Source organism: Lethenteron reissneri, chromosome 39 (genome assembly GCF_015708825.2).
Source record: "Lethenteron reissneri isolate LAM-NWPU_2019-01 chromosome 39, ASM1570882v1, whole genome shotgun sequence".
NCBI classification, from domain to species: domain Eukaryota; kingdom Metazoa; phylum Chordata; class Hyperoartia; order Petromyzontiformes; family Petromyzontidae; genus Lethenteron; species Lethenteron reissneri.
Window position 1 is genome coordinate 11,322,785 of NC_083817.1, and position 16,431 is coordinate 11,339,215.

General features: G+C 45.9%; 2 protein-coding genes and 1 non-coding gene across 3 annotated transcripts; 1 reads left to right on the forward strand and 2 right to left on the reverse strand.

The window, feature by feature from the left end:
- Positions 1-1,360: 1,360 nt before the first annotated feature.
- TRNAL-CAG (transfer RNA leucine (anticodon CAG)) lies at positions 1,361-1,443 on the reverse strand. Its single transcript has one exon. It is a non-coding gene; the product is annotated as a tRNA-Leu (tRNA).
- A 3,738-nt stretch (positions 1,444-5,181) lies between these two features.
- LOC133351943 (uncharacterized) lies at positions 5,182-7,646 on the reverse strand. The gene is made up of 4 exons (XM_061567565.1): positions 7,599-7,646; positions 7,015-7,444; positions 5,989-6,075; positions 5,182-5,566 (listed from the first exon to the last, which is right to left on the reverse strand). Exons 2-4 carry the CDS (start codon positions 7,418-7,420, stop codon positions 5,298-5,300), a joined length of 762 nt encoding a protein of 253 aa, XP_061423549.1. The 5' UTR covers positions 7,421-7,444; positions 7,599-7,646; the 3' UTR covers positions 5,182-5,297.
- A 980-nt stretch (positions 7,647-8,626) lies between these two features.
- LOC133351971 (mitochondrial import inner membrane translocase subunit Tim29-like) lies at positions 8,627-15,138 on the forward strand. The gene is made up of 4 exons (XM_061567614.1): positions 8,627-8,741; positions 10,018-10,256; positions 11,387-11,517; positions 12,548-15,138. The coding sequence occupies exons 1-4, from the start codon at positions 8,642-8,644 to the stop codon at positions 12,813-12,815; spliced, it is 738 nt and encodes a 245-aa protein (XP_061423598.1). The 5' UTR covers positions 8,627-8,641; the 3' UTR covers positions 12,816-15,138.
- Positions 15,139-16,431: the final 1,293 nt, after the last annotated feature.

The following is a 16,431-nucleotide window of genomic DNA, read 5'->3' on the forward strand; positions in this document are numbered from 1 at the left end:
CGATCGATCACGTTGGGATCGATCTGCAGACGGCGGTCTTCTCGCACGGCCAGCAGCTCCGTGTCGCCTTATCTCGATCCCGCAATCCCAAACTGGTGACAGTCCGCATCGAACCGAACCCCCAGCAAGGCCATCTGCTTAATCGACGAGAGAAATTTCACACGAAATGTCGTTTTCAATGAAGTCTTCCAGATGTAAAATTGTTCAGCTTTAAATGAATATTTTTTTGTATCTAATTCCAAACATAATATAATTCAAAGATGTTTCATTTTAAAACTTGCGTCGTTCGTGTGTAATTCCTTTTGTGACTTTCCTGGCCAAAGGCCGTCAATGTTTGTGAAGGTCACCGCAGGCGCCCCTGAACAGCCCCTAGTCATTCGAATATAAGATTATGATTGCTACTACTACTACTACAATGTGCAATACAATTACAAGATGGGGACATACACTTGTCCGTGTTTTTATTTCTTAATGTGCACATAAGAACACTCGAGATGAGTGCTCAACTGTTTTTAAACGTGGTTATTTTTGCCTCTTAAATCCTGTTAAATTAGTTCACAATTTTTTCCCAGCAGATCATGAAGTGATTGTCACGTGAAAAATGTTAGGTTAAACCTCTTGTTTTCACATAGCTCTTAGAAGGTGTATCTTTCCACGTTGTGTCGAAGTTTTTATATTCTGCTCGTGGAAATAATCTTACATTCGATGAGCAAATATAAGTCAATTGATGGGTACAGAACTCAGAGGTGACATTCAAGTCTTGTAAGGGTAGTCCACATTTATTGTGACCCTCAATTAATTTACCCCTAACATTTTTTTCCTTTGCGTGTTCATTTCTATTTTAAATAAAGCTTATTTAAAAAATATATGTGACATTTTAGAGAATTGAATGGGGAGTCACAAGACATCTGGACCACAGTGTACAGGAAAACGTGGGGTTTTCGCGAGGTTCCGTATCGGAGCAGCAGAGGGCGCGATGCACGTTTGTCGCAAGAGTTGAGCCTTGAAAAGTTTTCACCGCCACAGTTTACTGCACTTTATAATCCCACAAGCGATAATGTCCCGTTTGTACAGACCAAGCGTCTGCCATGTGAAGCGGTTATATCATTGCTGTTTATCACTGTTCTCATGCTGACCGTTGCAATGTTCGGATATTGCAATGTTCGGACATTGCAAATGATGAGCGTCATTTAAACCTTTCACATCGGTGTGAAAACGTTCATCTCTGCACGCTGTATAGAAATTACATGAAAATATTTCTCCGTATTTTGTGAAAAAGAAAAACAACTAACATTCCGCTAAAGAGAAAACAAATCACAGCCAATGTTTACGTGAGCTTACATTTAATAAAAAAGCATGCTGTCAGAAGTGGGATTCGAACCCACGCCTCCAGGGGAGACTGCGACCTGAACGCAGCGCCTTAGACCGCTCGGCCATCCTGACTGCTACCCCCTATGGCCTGAAGAACAATGTACATCAGGGTACAGACGAGGGTTGTGTGTGGAGTGGGGGGGGGCATCACCGCTGCACCACAGGACACTTGCGAAGCGAATGAGGCCCAAGACCCCCCCCGCCCCCCCAGTAGACTGCAGGGCCAGCACAGATATCTCTCACACAGAGCTCCGTCGGTGCACGTGGTTGTGATTCACGCGGTTATGATGCTATCCCGATACTATATTTACACCACGTGCATGGCAATGTATTACGTGACGCAATATGCACACGTACACCTTACTACGGAATATACTCTATTACTCATATAAGCGCACAACTTTATCTGTGATGAACGCTGCACTTCCCGTCGTGTTCATGCAGGGGGCGCTGCAAACCTACGCGCCCCCTGCATGGACAACGGAGGCGCAGGGACAAACGATCGATCACGTTGGGATCGATCTGCAGACGGCGGTCTTCTCGCACGGCCAGCAGCTCTGTGTCGCCTTATCTCGATCCCGCAATCCCAAACTGGTGACAGTCCGCATCGAACCGAACCGCCAGCAAGGCCATCTACTTAGCGACGAGAGAAAATTCACACGAAATGTCGTTTTCAATGAAGTCTTCCAGATGTAAAATGATATCAGCTTTTAATGAGGATTTTTTTTAATTTAATTCAAAACATAATACAATTCAAAGATGTTTCATTTTATAACTTCAAAACGGAGCATCGGGTGCTTGCGTGAATGCGACGTTAATCTGCAATTCTTTTTGTAACTTTCCATGCATTGCACGAAGCCTCCAGGGGATACATCGCTTTTAGATGTTGGTGAATTGTTTATTTATCGGTTAGATAACTTGTCACTTTCGTTTAACCTGAGGGGTCGTGCATAAATGACGTCACGCACCTCGGGGGGGGGGGGGAGGTCATACATTTGTGACGATGTGTGACGAGGGGGGAGGGGTTTGAGAATTGTGACGTCACATCAAATACGCAACTTTAAATAAATATAGACAACACGTTCTACTTAATTAAATATACTTTTTAATAATTGTTTTCTCCTACAACATCAGAGTGCAGCGCCACATTAAATACGCACTACAATGACAATAGTTTAAAGCGATTTGAAGCATGTTTTATTTTTCATTGTGGGAGGGGGGGGGCAGCTTTGTGACGTCATATTTGAGGGGGGGTCTGACTCTTTGTGACGCCGTGTGACGAAGGGGGGAGAGGTCTAAAATCGTCCAAAATCGCGTTACGTCATTTATGGACGGCTCCTGAGTGTTAAAACACGGATTGTTGTCCCTTCATACGAAATAGGTGTAGATAATCGTTGTATTAAGATGGAAAAAACACTGACAAAATGTTAAAATATACAAAAAAAAAATTATCCCACCGCGATCTGAACGCAGCATTGTATTGTCCATGCTGAGTTTTAGTTATAATCGTTGCTACAATAAAATGTGTTTTGCCCGTCTTATTTAACTATAATAAGTGTCATTTGCAACGCGCACAGCACTTCGTGGACAAAAATAGCCCGAGGCACGGCGCCAGGTTCAGTGTCGCCTTAAAATCAGGCGAGAGATGTTGGGGACATTAAGAGATCGGTGACCTTCAAGTGTCTCTTAAAAGTCGGTGTAGATTTACTCATTACCGACTTATTAACTTAAAGTGTCTCTTAAAAGTCGGCGTGGATTGAATGCAGCTGCCAATGTGTGGCATGCGGGGTGATGGCGTTCCAGACGAAGGGGGATTGCCACGGAGAAGCGACGCCCAGCAAATACGGACCCTGGTCCTTGGTAGAGAAGTGGAGATGGATGGAGGTTGTGAGTTGTTCTGCTGATACGACGTCCTGAGTTGTAGCGAAGGACGACAGGATACAGTGGACAAGTGAGCAGAGGCGTAGCTAGGAGAGGGGGGGGGTACATATGTCCCCGGGCGCCAAGGTAAAGGGGCGCCAAAATGAGGCTTACAACATTACATTAGAACTTATTGCGGCGGGCGCGGCAGCCTGAAACTACTGCACAAATCTACACCTCAACCTAAAAGTTTATATATGCCGCCACACACAGCCTACATGTCATGTAATTACATTTTGGTACGCGCGCCTATTAAGAACTTACATGGAAGAACGTCCCAAACAACAGACAGGCAGTCTTTCAGCCTTAGTCACTGGCCTGTTTTTTGGTGGCGGAAACTACGACGGCCTGAAACACGCTGGAGTGCACGATCACAAGCTGTTAAAGCTATCTATGAAGGACTGGATGAACTAGTAGGGCTGCTAGACAAATTATCGGAGGACGTAACTATGACGCCTGAAACCAGAAGTGATGCAGAACAGTTACAGGCATGCGTATTAAATTTTAACTTTATAGTTTTATTACATTTCTGGAATGGCATTCTTGGAAAAATGTATCGTGTTCAGAAGCGCTTACAGGATCCTACTATGAATTTTAAGGAAACAGCAACTGATCTTGAATCTTTGGAGCATGAATTTGTCAAGCTTCGTGATGATTTGAGCCAAGTTGCTGTAGAAAATGCCAAAATAAGATGCACAGCCTGGGGGATCGATGTGGACAGAAGAATTAGGCGACGTCGGAAGATGCCAGGAGAACTGGCAAGAGATGCAGGACTTTCAGCAGAAGAATAAATTGGGCGCGTTATGAAGAGCGTATTTTATAGACTTCAACAGATGTCAACACGGTTTTTACGACTAAAAGACCTGAACACAAAATTTGGATTTCTGCTGTACGTCAAAACTCTTATATCCGATACAGATATCGATGCAATTCGTCGAAATTGTACAGATTTTGGAAATTTCTATGACACCGACATCAATGGCCACGAACTTTTCAGAAATTGGAGATTGCAAAATGCTGCTCAGTAACCGGAATGAAGTTCTACCAGAAACTCCTTTGGATCTTCTTGGTTTTATTGTGTTTTATAGAGACGACATATTTCCGAATTTGCGAATTTCACTGCAAATTTTATTAGCGATAGCAGTTTCAATTGCAAGCTGTGAGCGGTCGTTCAGCAAATTGAAACTTATTTTGTCGTATTTGCGTGCTTCAATGGGACAAGATCGTCTCAGCGATCTTGCTCTTCTTAGCGTTAAAAGAGAAACATTGGAAAAAACTGATTTTGATTACGTGATTGACCAGTTTGCGACAGTGAAATCAAGAAAAATGTATCTTTTGTAGACTATGTCAACCAGTCTACGACAGTGACTGAGTGAGCCATGTAATATAATTTCTATAAATTTGCTTCTTTAAATACAATGTTTCATTTAACGCAAAATATCCTAGCTACGCCTCTGCAAGTGAGATGTGTACGATGGCAGTCAGCAGAACTTGTAGCTGACCCTGCTGGGAAGGCAGTGGATGGCAGGACCTTTGCTACCGTTGGAGTTTCTTAAGGTTACTTGAAAAACTAAGATACACGCAATTAATATTATAGTTCTGAATGTTTATCTTGTATTGACCTCGTGTATTTCCATTTCTAATGAGGGTTTCATTTGTATTGTGCCTCTTGTATCCTCTCAAGTTGTGCTCTCGATTGTTCGATATGGTTTATATCACGTCTCGTTGGCAGTACACATTGTAATAATGCACTCCGTGTTTATGGATGTTTTTCAGTATGTTATCATTGTAATATGGATTAACCTGCATGACACAATGTAAACTCAAATGACTAATTTAAGGAAATTAATTGATTTAAACCGATGAATAAACACTAATAGTTTTGAAATGAATAAACGTTTTATTGACAAAAACAACTTATCATACAATATACAATAGAATGTAACTTTACATAAAACAATATACATTGAGACAAACATATTTCTGGACATAACAAACGTCTGTCTTTAATCCAAAGGAAAATCTCTTGTGTTCCTTGGCAATAGTGCTTGCCCTAATTGTCCAAGAAATGACACCAAATCTCTGTTTAATGATGCTGATGCCTCTGCTTCCCGTTTGCTTTGTTCACGGTCTAAATTCATCTGCCTCTCTTTCATCTCTCGGTCGGCCCGCATTTCTTGACGCAGAAAATCCATGAACCTTTCATCGGAATCTCGCATGCATTTTGCAAATTCTGAGACAGAATTTGACGCATCTGTCCTTTTTCGCTTTTTCCCTGAAAAAAAAAAGTGCAAACATGTTGGGGTGAAGCAATGCGTTATCAAACAAAATAACTATCAATGCTGGAGAATACAACGTATACCAAAGTTTTTAGTTTCATTTTTCTGTTTTCTCTTTTTAATACACTTTGCCACGGTGTAATATACCATGGTCACTCATTCGACCTGGCGTAGCAGTTGAACCAATGGGCAAGACGACCTCCTGGCGCGTCTGGCCAGCGTGGAAGAGTTAGAAGAGTCGGTAGAAACATAGTACCCTCTAATAGCCTGTGGAGCTCTCCAGCAGATGCCCTTCTGGCAGCAATGGCGTAATTAAAGTTATAGGGATGAACATTTTTACTTTTACCTCGATCATGCAAATCTCAAGTCAGCATCGCATCTAAAATGTCTTGTTTGCATACACAACGTAGACGCTTACCCTGCGTGGTCCTGGGACTGGTCACATGTGTTGCTGATGAGGGGCCAGGTTGTGCGTAAGAAGTGCTGTTGACAGACGATGCATTCTCTAAAGTGCATAAGAGGACATCAAGGTGAGGGAATATAAAGACATTTTTATAAATACACATATTCACTTAAAATTGTATCCATACCCCAAACACAACTGAATGACATCTTGTCATGAATCTAAAGTGCCGTCAAGTAGTTATGAAATGACAAATCCATTTTCCTCAGTACAAATATGTATCATGATATGTCAACATCTGGAGGGTATGTCTGGAACTATATTTTCGTTCCATACATGTTATAACTTAACTGTAGTTCCACGTCACAGATCCAAATCGCTCGAAACCGAGGTAGTGTCGACTCGTGTGCACTGGTCATGGGCGGTCAATTGGTCAGGGCTGATGTGCGACGGTGGCGTACGTGATGTTGTCTACGTACGTCTCTTGTTTGGTCATATTTTGGTGACATTTCTTAGTTTTAAGAAGAGGCCAACTAACTTTATACGCTCACAAAGGTGTATTTCTAATTGTGCCCATTCTGATTGAACTGCATGCTAACGTGGTATGTAATAGCGCTCTGTACGGCTTTACAGAGGTGGCGGGTTTGATTCTCCGGCGCGGCAGTTAAAATAATGATGGCCAAGTTGTGTTTTTTTAAATTCCCCCTCCTGTCCCCCCAGCTGTGTAAATGAGTAACCAGCCCCAGTTAACGTGGAAGAGAAGAGTAGACCAAATACCCTATTAGAGGGGCTATCTAAAGCTCCCTCTAGTGGAGGCTCTTCCACCAGCAGTGTCATGGGCAAGCAATTGCAGGGCTGCGCTTTCACCGGTTACACCTCCGATTAGCACGTTTGGCTTCGTGCGGTGCGAAGTTCAACACACGGTACTTTGAACTGCATATAAAGTACTGTTACATACAAAATAATACATCGTGGATATTGTGACTGCTTTCTTGCACGAGTACAAATCTAATTTTCCTATTATCTCGCAACACATCTCACCGGATTCTTGCGGGGAATCCAACACTACTCCCACTGAAAGAGCCGTCGAATTTGACGAAGCGGACACAACCTTTGCCGGTCTGTTTCCAAGCACCGAGTCGAACAGGTGGTAATATTTGCTTTTCTTCTGATCCGCCGCTCCACCCTGCTCGTTGTGTCTCTTCAGCATCTTGTATTCGTGCTTCAATTTCTTCGCCTTTTCGCGGCACTGCTTGAGACTGCGGTTGATGCCAATTTCTTTCAAGTCGGCAGATATCCTGGCATACACTTTCTCATTCCTCACCGATGACTCCAGCTCCGTCTGCACACTCTCGTCTGCCCAGAGAGAAACCAGAGCCTCGATTTCCTCGGCGTCCCAAGGCTGTTTCTTATCCTCCAACTCATTGCACGCCATGTTGTTGTCCATCTTCCTCGCAGTGTTGTTTGCTTACTGCAGTCCAGAAGTATGACAAAAAAATATATGAATCTCGCCCGGGGCCCTCTTTGACCCCGAGTAAGATTCAGATGTCTTGTAAAGTGGGCGTTTTTATGGTTTGTTTCTGTTTAGACTAGACAACAAAAGTCCAGTGGAAAATCACCCGTACCGTGAAGGCCCAGCGCCGGCGCGGCTCGGATGTGCCGGTGAAAAAGGCGTAATGGTGGCGTGCCAGCCCCTTCCTCTGTCAGCCCCGCTACATTTGCATAACCCCGCCCCCTCGTCGCTAGCCCCGCCCACTGGACCGTGAGCCCCGCCCCCTCGTCGCTAGCGCCGCCCACTGGACCGTGAGCCCCGCCCCCTCGTCGCTAGCCCCGCCCACTGGACCGTGAGCCCCGCCCCCTCGTCGCTAGCCCCGCCCACTGGACCGTGAGCCCCGCCCCCTCGTCGCTAGCGCCGCCCACTGGACCGTGAGCCCCGCCCCCTCGTCGCTAGCGCCGCCCACTGGACCGTGAGCCCCGCCCCCTCGTCGCTAGCCCCGCCCACTGGACCGTGAGCTCCGCCCCCTCGTCGCTAGCCCCGCCCACTGGACCGTGAGCCTTGCCCCCTCGTCGCTAGCGCCGCCCACTGGACCGTGAGCCCCGCCCCCTCGTCGCTAGCCCCGCCCACTGGACCGTGAGCCCCGCCCCCTCGTCGCTAGCCCCGCCCACTGGACCGTGAGCCCCGCCCCCTCGTCGCTAGCCCCGCCCACTGGACCGTGAGCCCCGCCCCCTCGTCGCTAGCGCCGCCCACTGGACCGTGAGCCCTGCCCCCTCGTCGCTAGCCCCGCCCACTGGACCGTGAGCCCCGCCCCCTGAAGTTGTCCTGGCTCTGACGTCAGCCCCGCCCCACTGCTCATCACCCACCCCCCAGCTAAGATGGCCGCTGTCTTTACCACAGCGCTGTGGACGTCACGGAATTAACGCGATCCGGGCCGTGTAACCGTGCGAGTAGGCGGAGATTTGACAAAGGCACGCCACCGGGGATATTGCATGTACACAGGCACAGAATGACTCGTTGTTTCACGGCGTCACGAGCCAACAACGGTCTGGGGCAACTGCTGTGGACATGTTACCTACCCAAGATGGCCGCCGAACGTCACGGCGTCGAGTGGCGGTGACGATGGAGCCACGACGCTCGTGGGGCGGGAGGGCGGGAAGGAGGTCGCGAGTGATGGCGGCGCGCGTGGTGAGGCGTGCGCTGAGCCTGGGAGCCGGGATCGGCCCGGCCGCCTCGGTCTCCCGCTGGCAGAGGCTGCTCAACTCGAGGATCGGTAAGGGAGCGCCGGGGTTGCGTCCGCCCGATGTTGCGCTCGCCGCTGTACGAACCCCGCGACCCGAGTTCGATGTCGGGTTCCTGTTGTCAGCAGCGGCAGGTGATCGTCTGAACGGGCCTCTTCAGGTCTCCTCGGCCTCGTATCGCCACCTGGTGCGGTGTGGCAACGTGAGCGGTGGGGAGGCCGCCGGGCCTGGGTGGTGCTGCGCACCCCGTCCCACTCGGGCGCTCGTTTATTCAACAGATATATTAATGTTTATTTTGGCTTCACAAGCGAGAGTTCCATTCTGTGTTCGCCTTTTGCACCCTGTCTCCATTTCGTTCAATGTCATTTATCTACAGTATTTGTAAGCGTGAGCGGTACGCTCAAATCAGGTTAAGAACCAGGCTACAGTCAACATTATAGACTGCCAATACACTCACTCAGATTAATAACCATTGCTACAGTCTACATTATGGACTGCCAGTACGCTCACCGAGGTTAACCAGGCTACAGTCTACATTATAGACTGACAGTACACTCACTCCGATTAAGAACCAGGCTACAGTCTACATTAGTGATTATTTTTATTCACTTTATTTTTATTATTTTTCTATCTACGTGACTTCACCGAAAGAACCAAAGAATATTCTTCAAATACTTAACTCTCTTATTGTCTCCAACCCCGAGAACCTTTGATATTGTGTCTTCCTTAAGATGAGACGCTGAATGTCGAAACCGTTCCAGAGTTTGTATTGAATCAATGCAGCTGAAATTATGCACTCCCAGAGCACCATGCGGCTGATGGGCCGTGTTAGAAATGCTTTTATTTATTATGTTGCAGGACAGATGTATGGAGGAGACGAATTGCATGTTTATTTTGACCTTAATAGTATGTTTTGAAAGTCCTGTGTACTTTATCTTCCATTTTCAAATCAGTCCTCAGAAAATCTGTCCCAATTTTTGCGAAACACCTCAAATTATTAAGCAATAAAAGGTCCCCCTGCCAATAAATAAAATGTGGTGGCCCTCATCTCCATCACCCATAGCACGGTAATATCAATTCCACATTCCTATGGAAAGGAATACATACAAAATAAAAACACTTGACGAATAATGCTTGCTGAGCACAGACCCAAAACTGCAAGCAATAAACAGCACTATTAAAAGCGTATAAAAGATTTGATGTTTCTTGAATTGAGCAAAGTTGTCAGAACCTGAGAAATGAAGTGATGGGTGGGACTTAAATATGTATAAAAGCAAAAATCTAAATATGTTCACCCTTCCCCGCCAGGTGTGTGGTGTAAGAGCCTGCTGAGCGACTACACCGACGCGTGCAAGGACGTGGTGGTGGGCGCCTGGGAGCGGCCCGTGCGCGCTGCGATCTACGCAGCGGTTCTGGCCGGCGCCGTTGTCTCTATGAGGACGGCGCCGGACGAGCACTCTTTCCAGGTGGCGCTACTGGAGGCGAGCGGAGAGCTGCTGCTTCTCTCCTCGTCGGAGCGCAACCCCACCACAGACTGCCATGTCCAGGCATGTGCCCTCCACATGTCATGTCAGTAATGTCCCAATCCGTTTTCTCTTCTTGTTAACTTTGTTCTACTGTGATATCACCATGAAGTTACTCGCTTTAAGTGATCGTGTGTGAAGCCACCTTAAGACATTGGTGGATCGGCACTCTTGACAGATATGTGACCTCTGAGCTACCCAGCCACATAACTACCCAGCGATATATTCTTAGTAGCAATGTTGTCATCGACATCATTTTGTGAGTTAGAGAATGTGTTTACATCACCCTTGTGGTGCTGGGAACAGTCCCCTTCTAAAGTTCGGTGTGGGCTTTTTGCACCCAACTTTGGATAGCGCATACTTATGCCCTGTACACTTTATCTGTCATAACAGGCTAAATGTCTCATCTTCAGAGGTAGAATATAATCAATTATGAGTTAAACTCAAAGTAACATGATGGGGTGTTTTTATGTAATTGTTGATTACCTGTCAGGAAAAGCAGCCTGCTGCGCTAAAGACTTGGATTACCTAATAGATGGCTGAAACTGAGATGTCAAACCCAAGGCTTAAAACTTCAGTTCATTGCTGACATGGCTACTATTCCCAGTTACTTACTAGGTAGATTTATACAGGTAGGAACAACAGGTTCCACACTGCCCACCAGGGATTATTTGTCTGTCTGTCGTGCATATTTGTCTGTCGTGCACGAATGCGCTGTCCAACCAAGTTCCTACCTGCCCATTCCGAAGGAACGTATTTTTATCTCAGTGCAATGTCAGACCTCACAGATGGTAACATCAAATATGTAATAAAAAAAAGAATGGTGATAGGCAGGACAATATACTTGCATGTACAGCCTCTCCTGTATGAGGGCCTTCCCACACTCTGCACATTGTGAGGGTTATTACATTCAAAAAGGTGGCTTTACCCTTTTGTGGGGATTAACCATTCTCGAATGTGCTGGTGAGTGTGGGTTGGCACAATTCTGCTTAGGTCTTAAAGTCTTTATTTTAGGGTTTTTTCAACAATTTATTCTAATTTTTAAGTTATTAAACAGGAAGTACTTTATATTTGAATAAAAATTCCAAGGTTGTTTCCATTTGATCGAGCCAAGTTGAACAGGTTTTGTTTTTATCTGCTATATGTTGTCATAGGCCCTGCTAAAGCACCGTGAGGGTGGCACTCTGCGCTTCAGCAACCTCTTATTCTGCTCCGTGGTCTACTCAAGCCCCTTCGCGCCTGAGTGTCAGCTGTATGCAGCACAGTGCAAGAATCTTAAGCCCAGGTGGGTTCTACTGCTGCACTTTGTCACTGCTGCCTCCACCTATGAACTCGTTCCATATTTATCTTAACTGCTTGGTAGCCTGGTATGCTGGCAGGCCACATTATTTAAAGTAAAACATAAATTCCCCAAATTTTATTCCTGTTACCACTACATGTTACAAGATAAAAAAAATATCAGTTCCAAATTATTGCAAGAAGCAATGCAGAGATTGGCCCAGTTTGTTATTATATGAATACTTCTGATGTCTCTGCAGTAGATCCAATTATTTACACGAGATTCATGTATTAGATACGTCCTGCAAAGGGTGTTGCATATCACACAATTGGTTTACTGCTTAGTACTGGAATAAAGAGATTTTAAATGAAAAGTTAAAATTATGTTGCTGGTTGCTTTGAGCAATCATCGGTGACTCGGCTAAGACCATCAGCCCACTAGAACCTGGTTTAATGACAGGTGGCTGCTCGAATCTTAATTCAGGATCTCAGTTATTCTGACTAAGTTCTCTGATCTAGCATTAGCTCCCTTGGACACCAGGCCACCTGCAAGAGTGCACCAGTCCATTGTGGTAACTTTACATTTCTAAGCGCTGGTGTTTTTATGACCTCACATTTATAACTAACTTAAAGTTGCATTGACATGTGGGAGTCGTGCATTCATCTTCTCCGAGGAGATTGCAGACTTGCGGTACTTCCTCCTACCATCCTAAAACATCCATGTTTACAAGGGATCGAACATGTATGTACACACATACAAGGAGAAAGATCCCCTGTATAGTATACAAGGGGATTGTCTAGACAGCACTATACCTGGCATATATACATAGAATCTGCTACGTATTTAAGGCTACATCAACATAGGGGAGGCCCATAACCGGTTAAATAATTGTCACTTCTTAGCTATGGCCAGGAAGCGAACTCCGGTTATCGGGTTTGTAGAACAGTGCGCTAACCACTGAAAGTATTTTTGCGTCTTCTTTCAAGTGTTCTACCAAATATTTTGTGCAACCGTTGAGCTATGTTCCTTGGCACAGGTGGGAGGATTTCCCGTCGCGCGTGCTGGATGTCGGCTTTGGCGGGCGTTGGTGGATGCTTCACAAGAAGGCACACGACTATGACATCAACGATGGGGAGTTTGAGCAGCTGTCACCCGCTCAGCGCATTGTCTTGCATGAGGACTTACACTCGCAGCGCAATGAACAACTCCACGAGCTGCGCTACCGGCAGCCAGTCACGCTCACCGATGAACAAGTGCGGCAAGCCGAGCCGGTGCGGCAGGAACCGCTCTTGGTAAAAGTTTAGAATGAGCCAGTGTGGACTTGCTGTATTTTTATCAGCGTTAAATCATCTGGCTGGATGAGCATGTTGGTTACACCCATGTCACCAGGTAATTCTTCATGGAGATGGTGGTTTAACACTTAACTGTGTCACATACAGATTCCGAAGGAGAATTACCAAAGCGTTTTGTGTGCTGTAAAAAGAAAAGAAAACAAATCAGATTTCATTTGCACTACAAAGCTATTGTGTGGGCCATGGGGCGCTGACATGGCCAAGCGGTTGTGGGTTTGCCGCTTCTTTCATATATATTCAGTTCGAATCCTGAAAATCTTCCTGGTTAATGCTGCAGGTGTGTTAACGATTAAATCCATGGTGTATACTTAATAGTAGATGTTAAAGATCTTGTGGAAATTCAGAAAGTAGGCCATTGTGTACCATCGTCATGGTCCAAATTTGAAGAAAAAACCCCCTAAAATTGCGATAGCACTAAAATGTTCACTTGCAGGCCAGTGATTAAAGTCACCTTGTGCCGCACAGGGAAAACTGCAACTAGAGGTCCCCATCGAATGTTTGAGATGATATGTGATTTATGGCACTTTGAGTTGTTGATGCATAGAAGTGCCATTGAAATGCAAAAATTATGAAAGTAGTACAAGGATGGGTTATACACCAAAAAGTTAATAAAACTAATTTAAAGTTGTTTTAGTGGCTCTAATTTAACATGGAGAGTTCGCAAAATGTTTAATGGAGAAAAAAGCTTGGTCACCAATGCCTCACTATTGCCCCTTACAAGTCCTGTGTGGTAGGGACAATGGTTATAATGAAAACAAAATCAGTGTCTCCCTCCTAAAAGTATAATAATGCGGTGAAATTCTCAGATGGATACTCTGAGCCAGTGGTGAAAATTCCACATTTACATGACAAGTGCCATTTCCTTGATAAGACGACTGCTGTCGACTTTCGCGCAAAGTAGCTGTACTCATTCATGCGAGAGGGATGATGATGAGCTAAGTTGGCAATCCCCGACGGATTTGAACTCGCCACCTTCCAATTGCGAGTTGAGTGTTCCGATACATTGCCACTTTACCAGATGGTCCTCTTATAATTAAGTGTGTATGTATACGCGTCATTACATTCTGTGTCATAATGTATATTGGTTTATTTAAAAATGTTTATTCATCATGACATTTATAACTCCAGAACGAAGGATGAGCCGTGCACCAAAAAAGCGCAAATAATATTTTATACCAAAATTATAGTTCGTTAATATTGAGAGGGCTTGATCTGACCTGGAGATTGGGCAAAAACGTGAATTGGAGAGAACCAACAGCAGGGAAATCACTGCCTTGAATCTGAGTCGAATAGCAATAGATGTGAAGTGAGAATTCCAGAGATGCAACTAGATTTTTGGACAACGTGAAAATAGTGGGAATTGTACAACATCCATTGTGACAAGCAGATGTCAACTGCAGAAACATACAGTCTTAAGGGGGCACCAAACTGGTGAAACTTAAGGATACGTATGGTTTGCTTCATCTGTTTTGGCAGGGCCTCTGTTACCAGGGACTCGAGGGTCTTATTTTTCCAACAGATTTCACGGGACTGCTGCCTGGCAAAATCAAATGTCCGTGTGTAAATGTACAGGGACTCCTCTACTTATGAACGTTCAATTTACGAACTTTGAGAGACAAACAAACCTGTCCAGTTGCCTGTTTGGACCGAGAGTTGTAAGTTCAGCCACCGCGCAATAGATGGTGGTGGTGCCATCTACATCTACAGAACATGAACCAGTGGCATCTACAATAGATTAAACAACTTTTCAAGCCATTCCCCGTGTTTAGTGTACATACCTTACAACATGTTTGGAATTGACAGGCATAAAGTTGGACTTGCGAACATATCCACTTATGAACAGACATTGGGAACCTAACTCATTCGTAAGTAGAAGAGTCCCTGCAGTTTGCTGTCGGGCAGTGTTAATAGTGTGTTCTTGTGCATCTCGGATGATGCAATCTTTTAAAATTTGAATTTAAATATGTTGAATTTCCATACCTTACCAGTACAACAATAATGATGAGTTCACTAATTGATTATTAAGTAGACTAGCCGTGCATATAAGAGCCACGTATTTATAGTGTATTAAAATGATACTTTAAGGGTAATGGTATGATGCAGAACACAAGTGACTTTACGAATGAGATTTAAAATAGATAGAAACGTTTGATTCTGTAATCAAACTGAGTAAAATCATGACTCGCAGCGAGGAGGGAGGTTAATCGTTAAATGCTTATAAACAAGTGATCCACTTGATCTGTCTATGAATCAAATGCAGTACAGGAAATATGAATCTTTATTTGTTGCTTCAATGATTCAACCTTGGTTCGGCATACCAGAGGTATTCATAATCAACGTTTTTGGGTTAGATCGCGTTATTTATAAATGTGTCGTAACCCTCCACCACCAGACATGGCCAATCAGCAAAAAAGTGTCACGTTGACAAAAGACATAGTTCACTGCTTTAGCCCACCGGTGTGTTGAAGCGTGAAACCACAACATTTACAATTTTTGAGTACGACTTTTCGCTGGTAATTGCGATTTAAATCTCAGCGGAAATAACAAAGAAACCCAAAGAAAGCAATACTTGGAGTAACATTCCATCCCGGGCGTCTCGACAGGCCCCTTTCGATCTTCGTCCCATCCGCGGGCGCCCCCACCTACTATACGACAAAGGCCAGCCACCGCAACGCCCACCGCCCCGCGCCCCTTTCCCCACCGTCGCCACCATTCACCCTCGCAACGCTCCTTTGCATCGCCCTCCCCCCGTGTCTGGGCGTTCCTCGCCTGCACACCTCAGTAGGCCAGTTAAATACACACGGCCACCCCTCACCGTCCCTTCCCCATACCCACGAGCCCTCCCTACCCCACCCCGGGTAGGGGCCACCTCCACTTTACGCCCGCGGCCCTGTGTCCCAACCTTGCCCGGTCCACTTCCATCACCCTTTCCAGCAACCTCCTCGCCCATTGACATACCCCCACAGGCAGCACAGGGGACCCGTCCAGCTCCTTTCTGCGCGCCCCCCACAAAGCCTCCGTTGCACCTATTACGGCCCACGCCCGGTCTCTGTCTCCCTCCCCCACTCCCCTCAAGGCACCCCACAATGTCCTGCTCAGTCACCTGTGCCGGGTAGTACCAGTTCAGCAGCGGGCTGTTCCTCCTCCATACCTCCCGTGCAAAGGGGCACCTCACCATTGCGTGTACCGCATCCTCATCCTTGCCGCAACCTCTCGGGCATTTGGGGGAGTTTGCTAATTGGCGGGCGAACATGAAGCTCCTTGTCCCTAGCCTATCCCGCACCGCCAACCATGACAAGTCTCTTTGCTCCTTTGTGAGCGCCTTTGCGGTGGTCTTCCATACTTGCCGGTGTACTGCTCTTTTTAGCCCTGCCACCTCCTCGCAGGCCTCCCCTTTATTCACTTTTGCCATCACTTTCTTGGGGGTCCATGGGCCCCTTTCCTGGTGCAAGCCATACTCCTTTATGTAATCCCCCACCACCGTATTTAGCCATCCCTGTGGCCAGGCCAGAGTCGTGCCCCTCGTCAGCTGGGACATCCCGAGCCCCCTCATTAACCACTTCAGACG

What these genes read in the sequence shown, in the direction of transcription:
- LOC133351943 (XM_061567565.1), bottom strand. Translation starts at nt 7,420, where the DNA reads ATGGACAACAACATGGCGTGCAATGAGTTGGAGGATAAGAAACAGCCT. An exon ending in GGATTCCCCGCAAGAATCCG is followed by an intron (nt 6,076 to 7,014) that starts GTGAGATGTGTT and finishes TATGCACTTTAG; the next exon opens with AGAATGCATCGTCTGTCAAC. An exon ending in CAGTCCCAGGACCACGCAGG is followed by an intron (nt 5,567 to 5,988) that starts GTAAGCGTCTAC and finishes TTTTTTTTTCAG; the next exon opens with GGAAAAAGCGAAAAAGGACA.
- LOC133351971 (XM_061567614.1), top strand. Translation starts at nt 8,642, where the DNA reads ATGGCGGCGCGCGTGGTGAGGCGTGCGCTGAGCCTGGGAGCCGGGATC. An exon ending in GCTGCTCAACTCGAGGATCG is followed by an intron (nt 8,742 to 10,017) that starts GTAAGGGAGCGC and finishes CTTCCCCGCCAG; the next exon opens with GTGTGTGGTGTAAGAGCCTG. An exon ending in CCACAGACTGCCATGTCCAG is followed by an intron (nt 10,257 to 11,386) that starts GCATGTGCCCTC and finishes ATGTTGTCATAG; the next exon opens with GCCCTGCTAAAGCACCGTGA.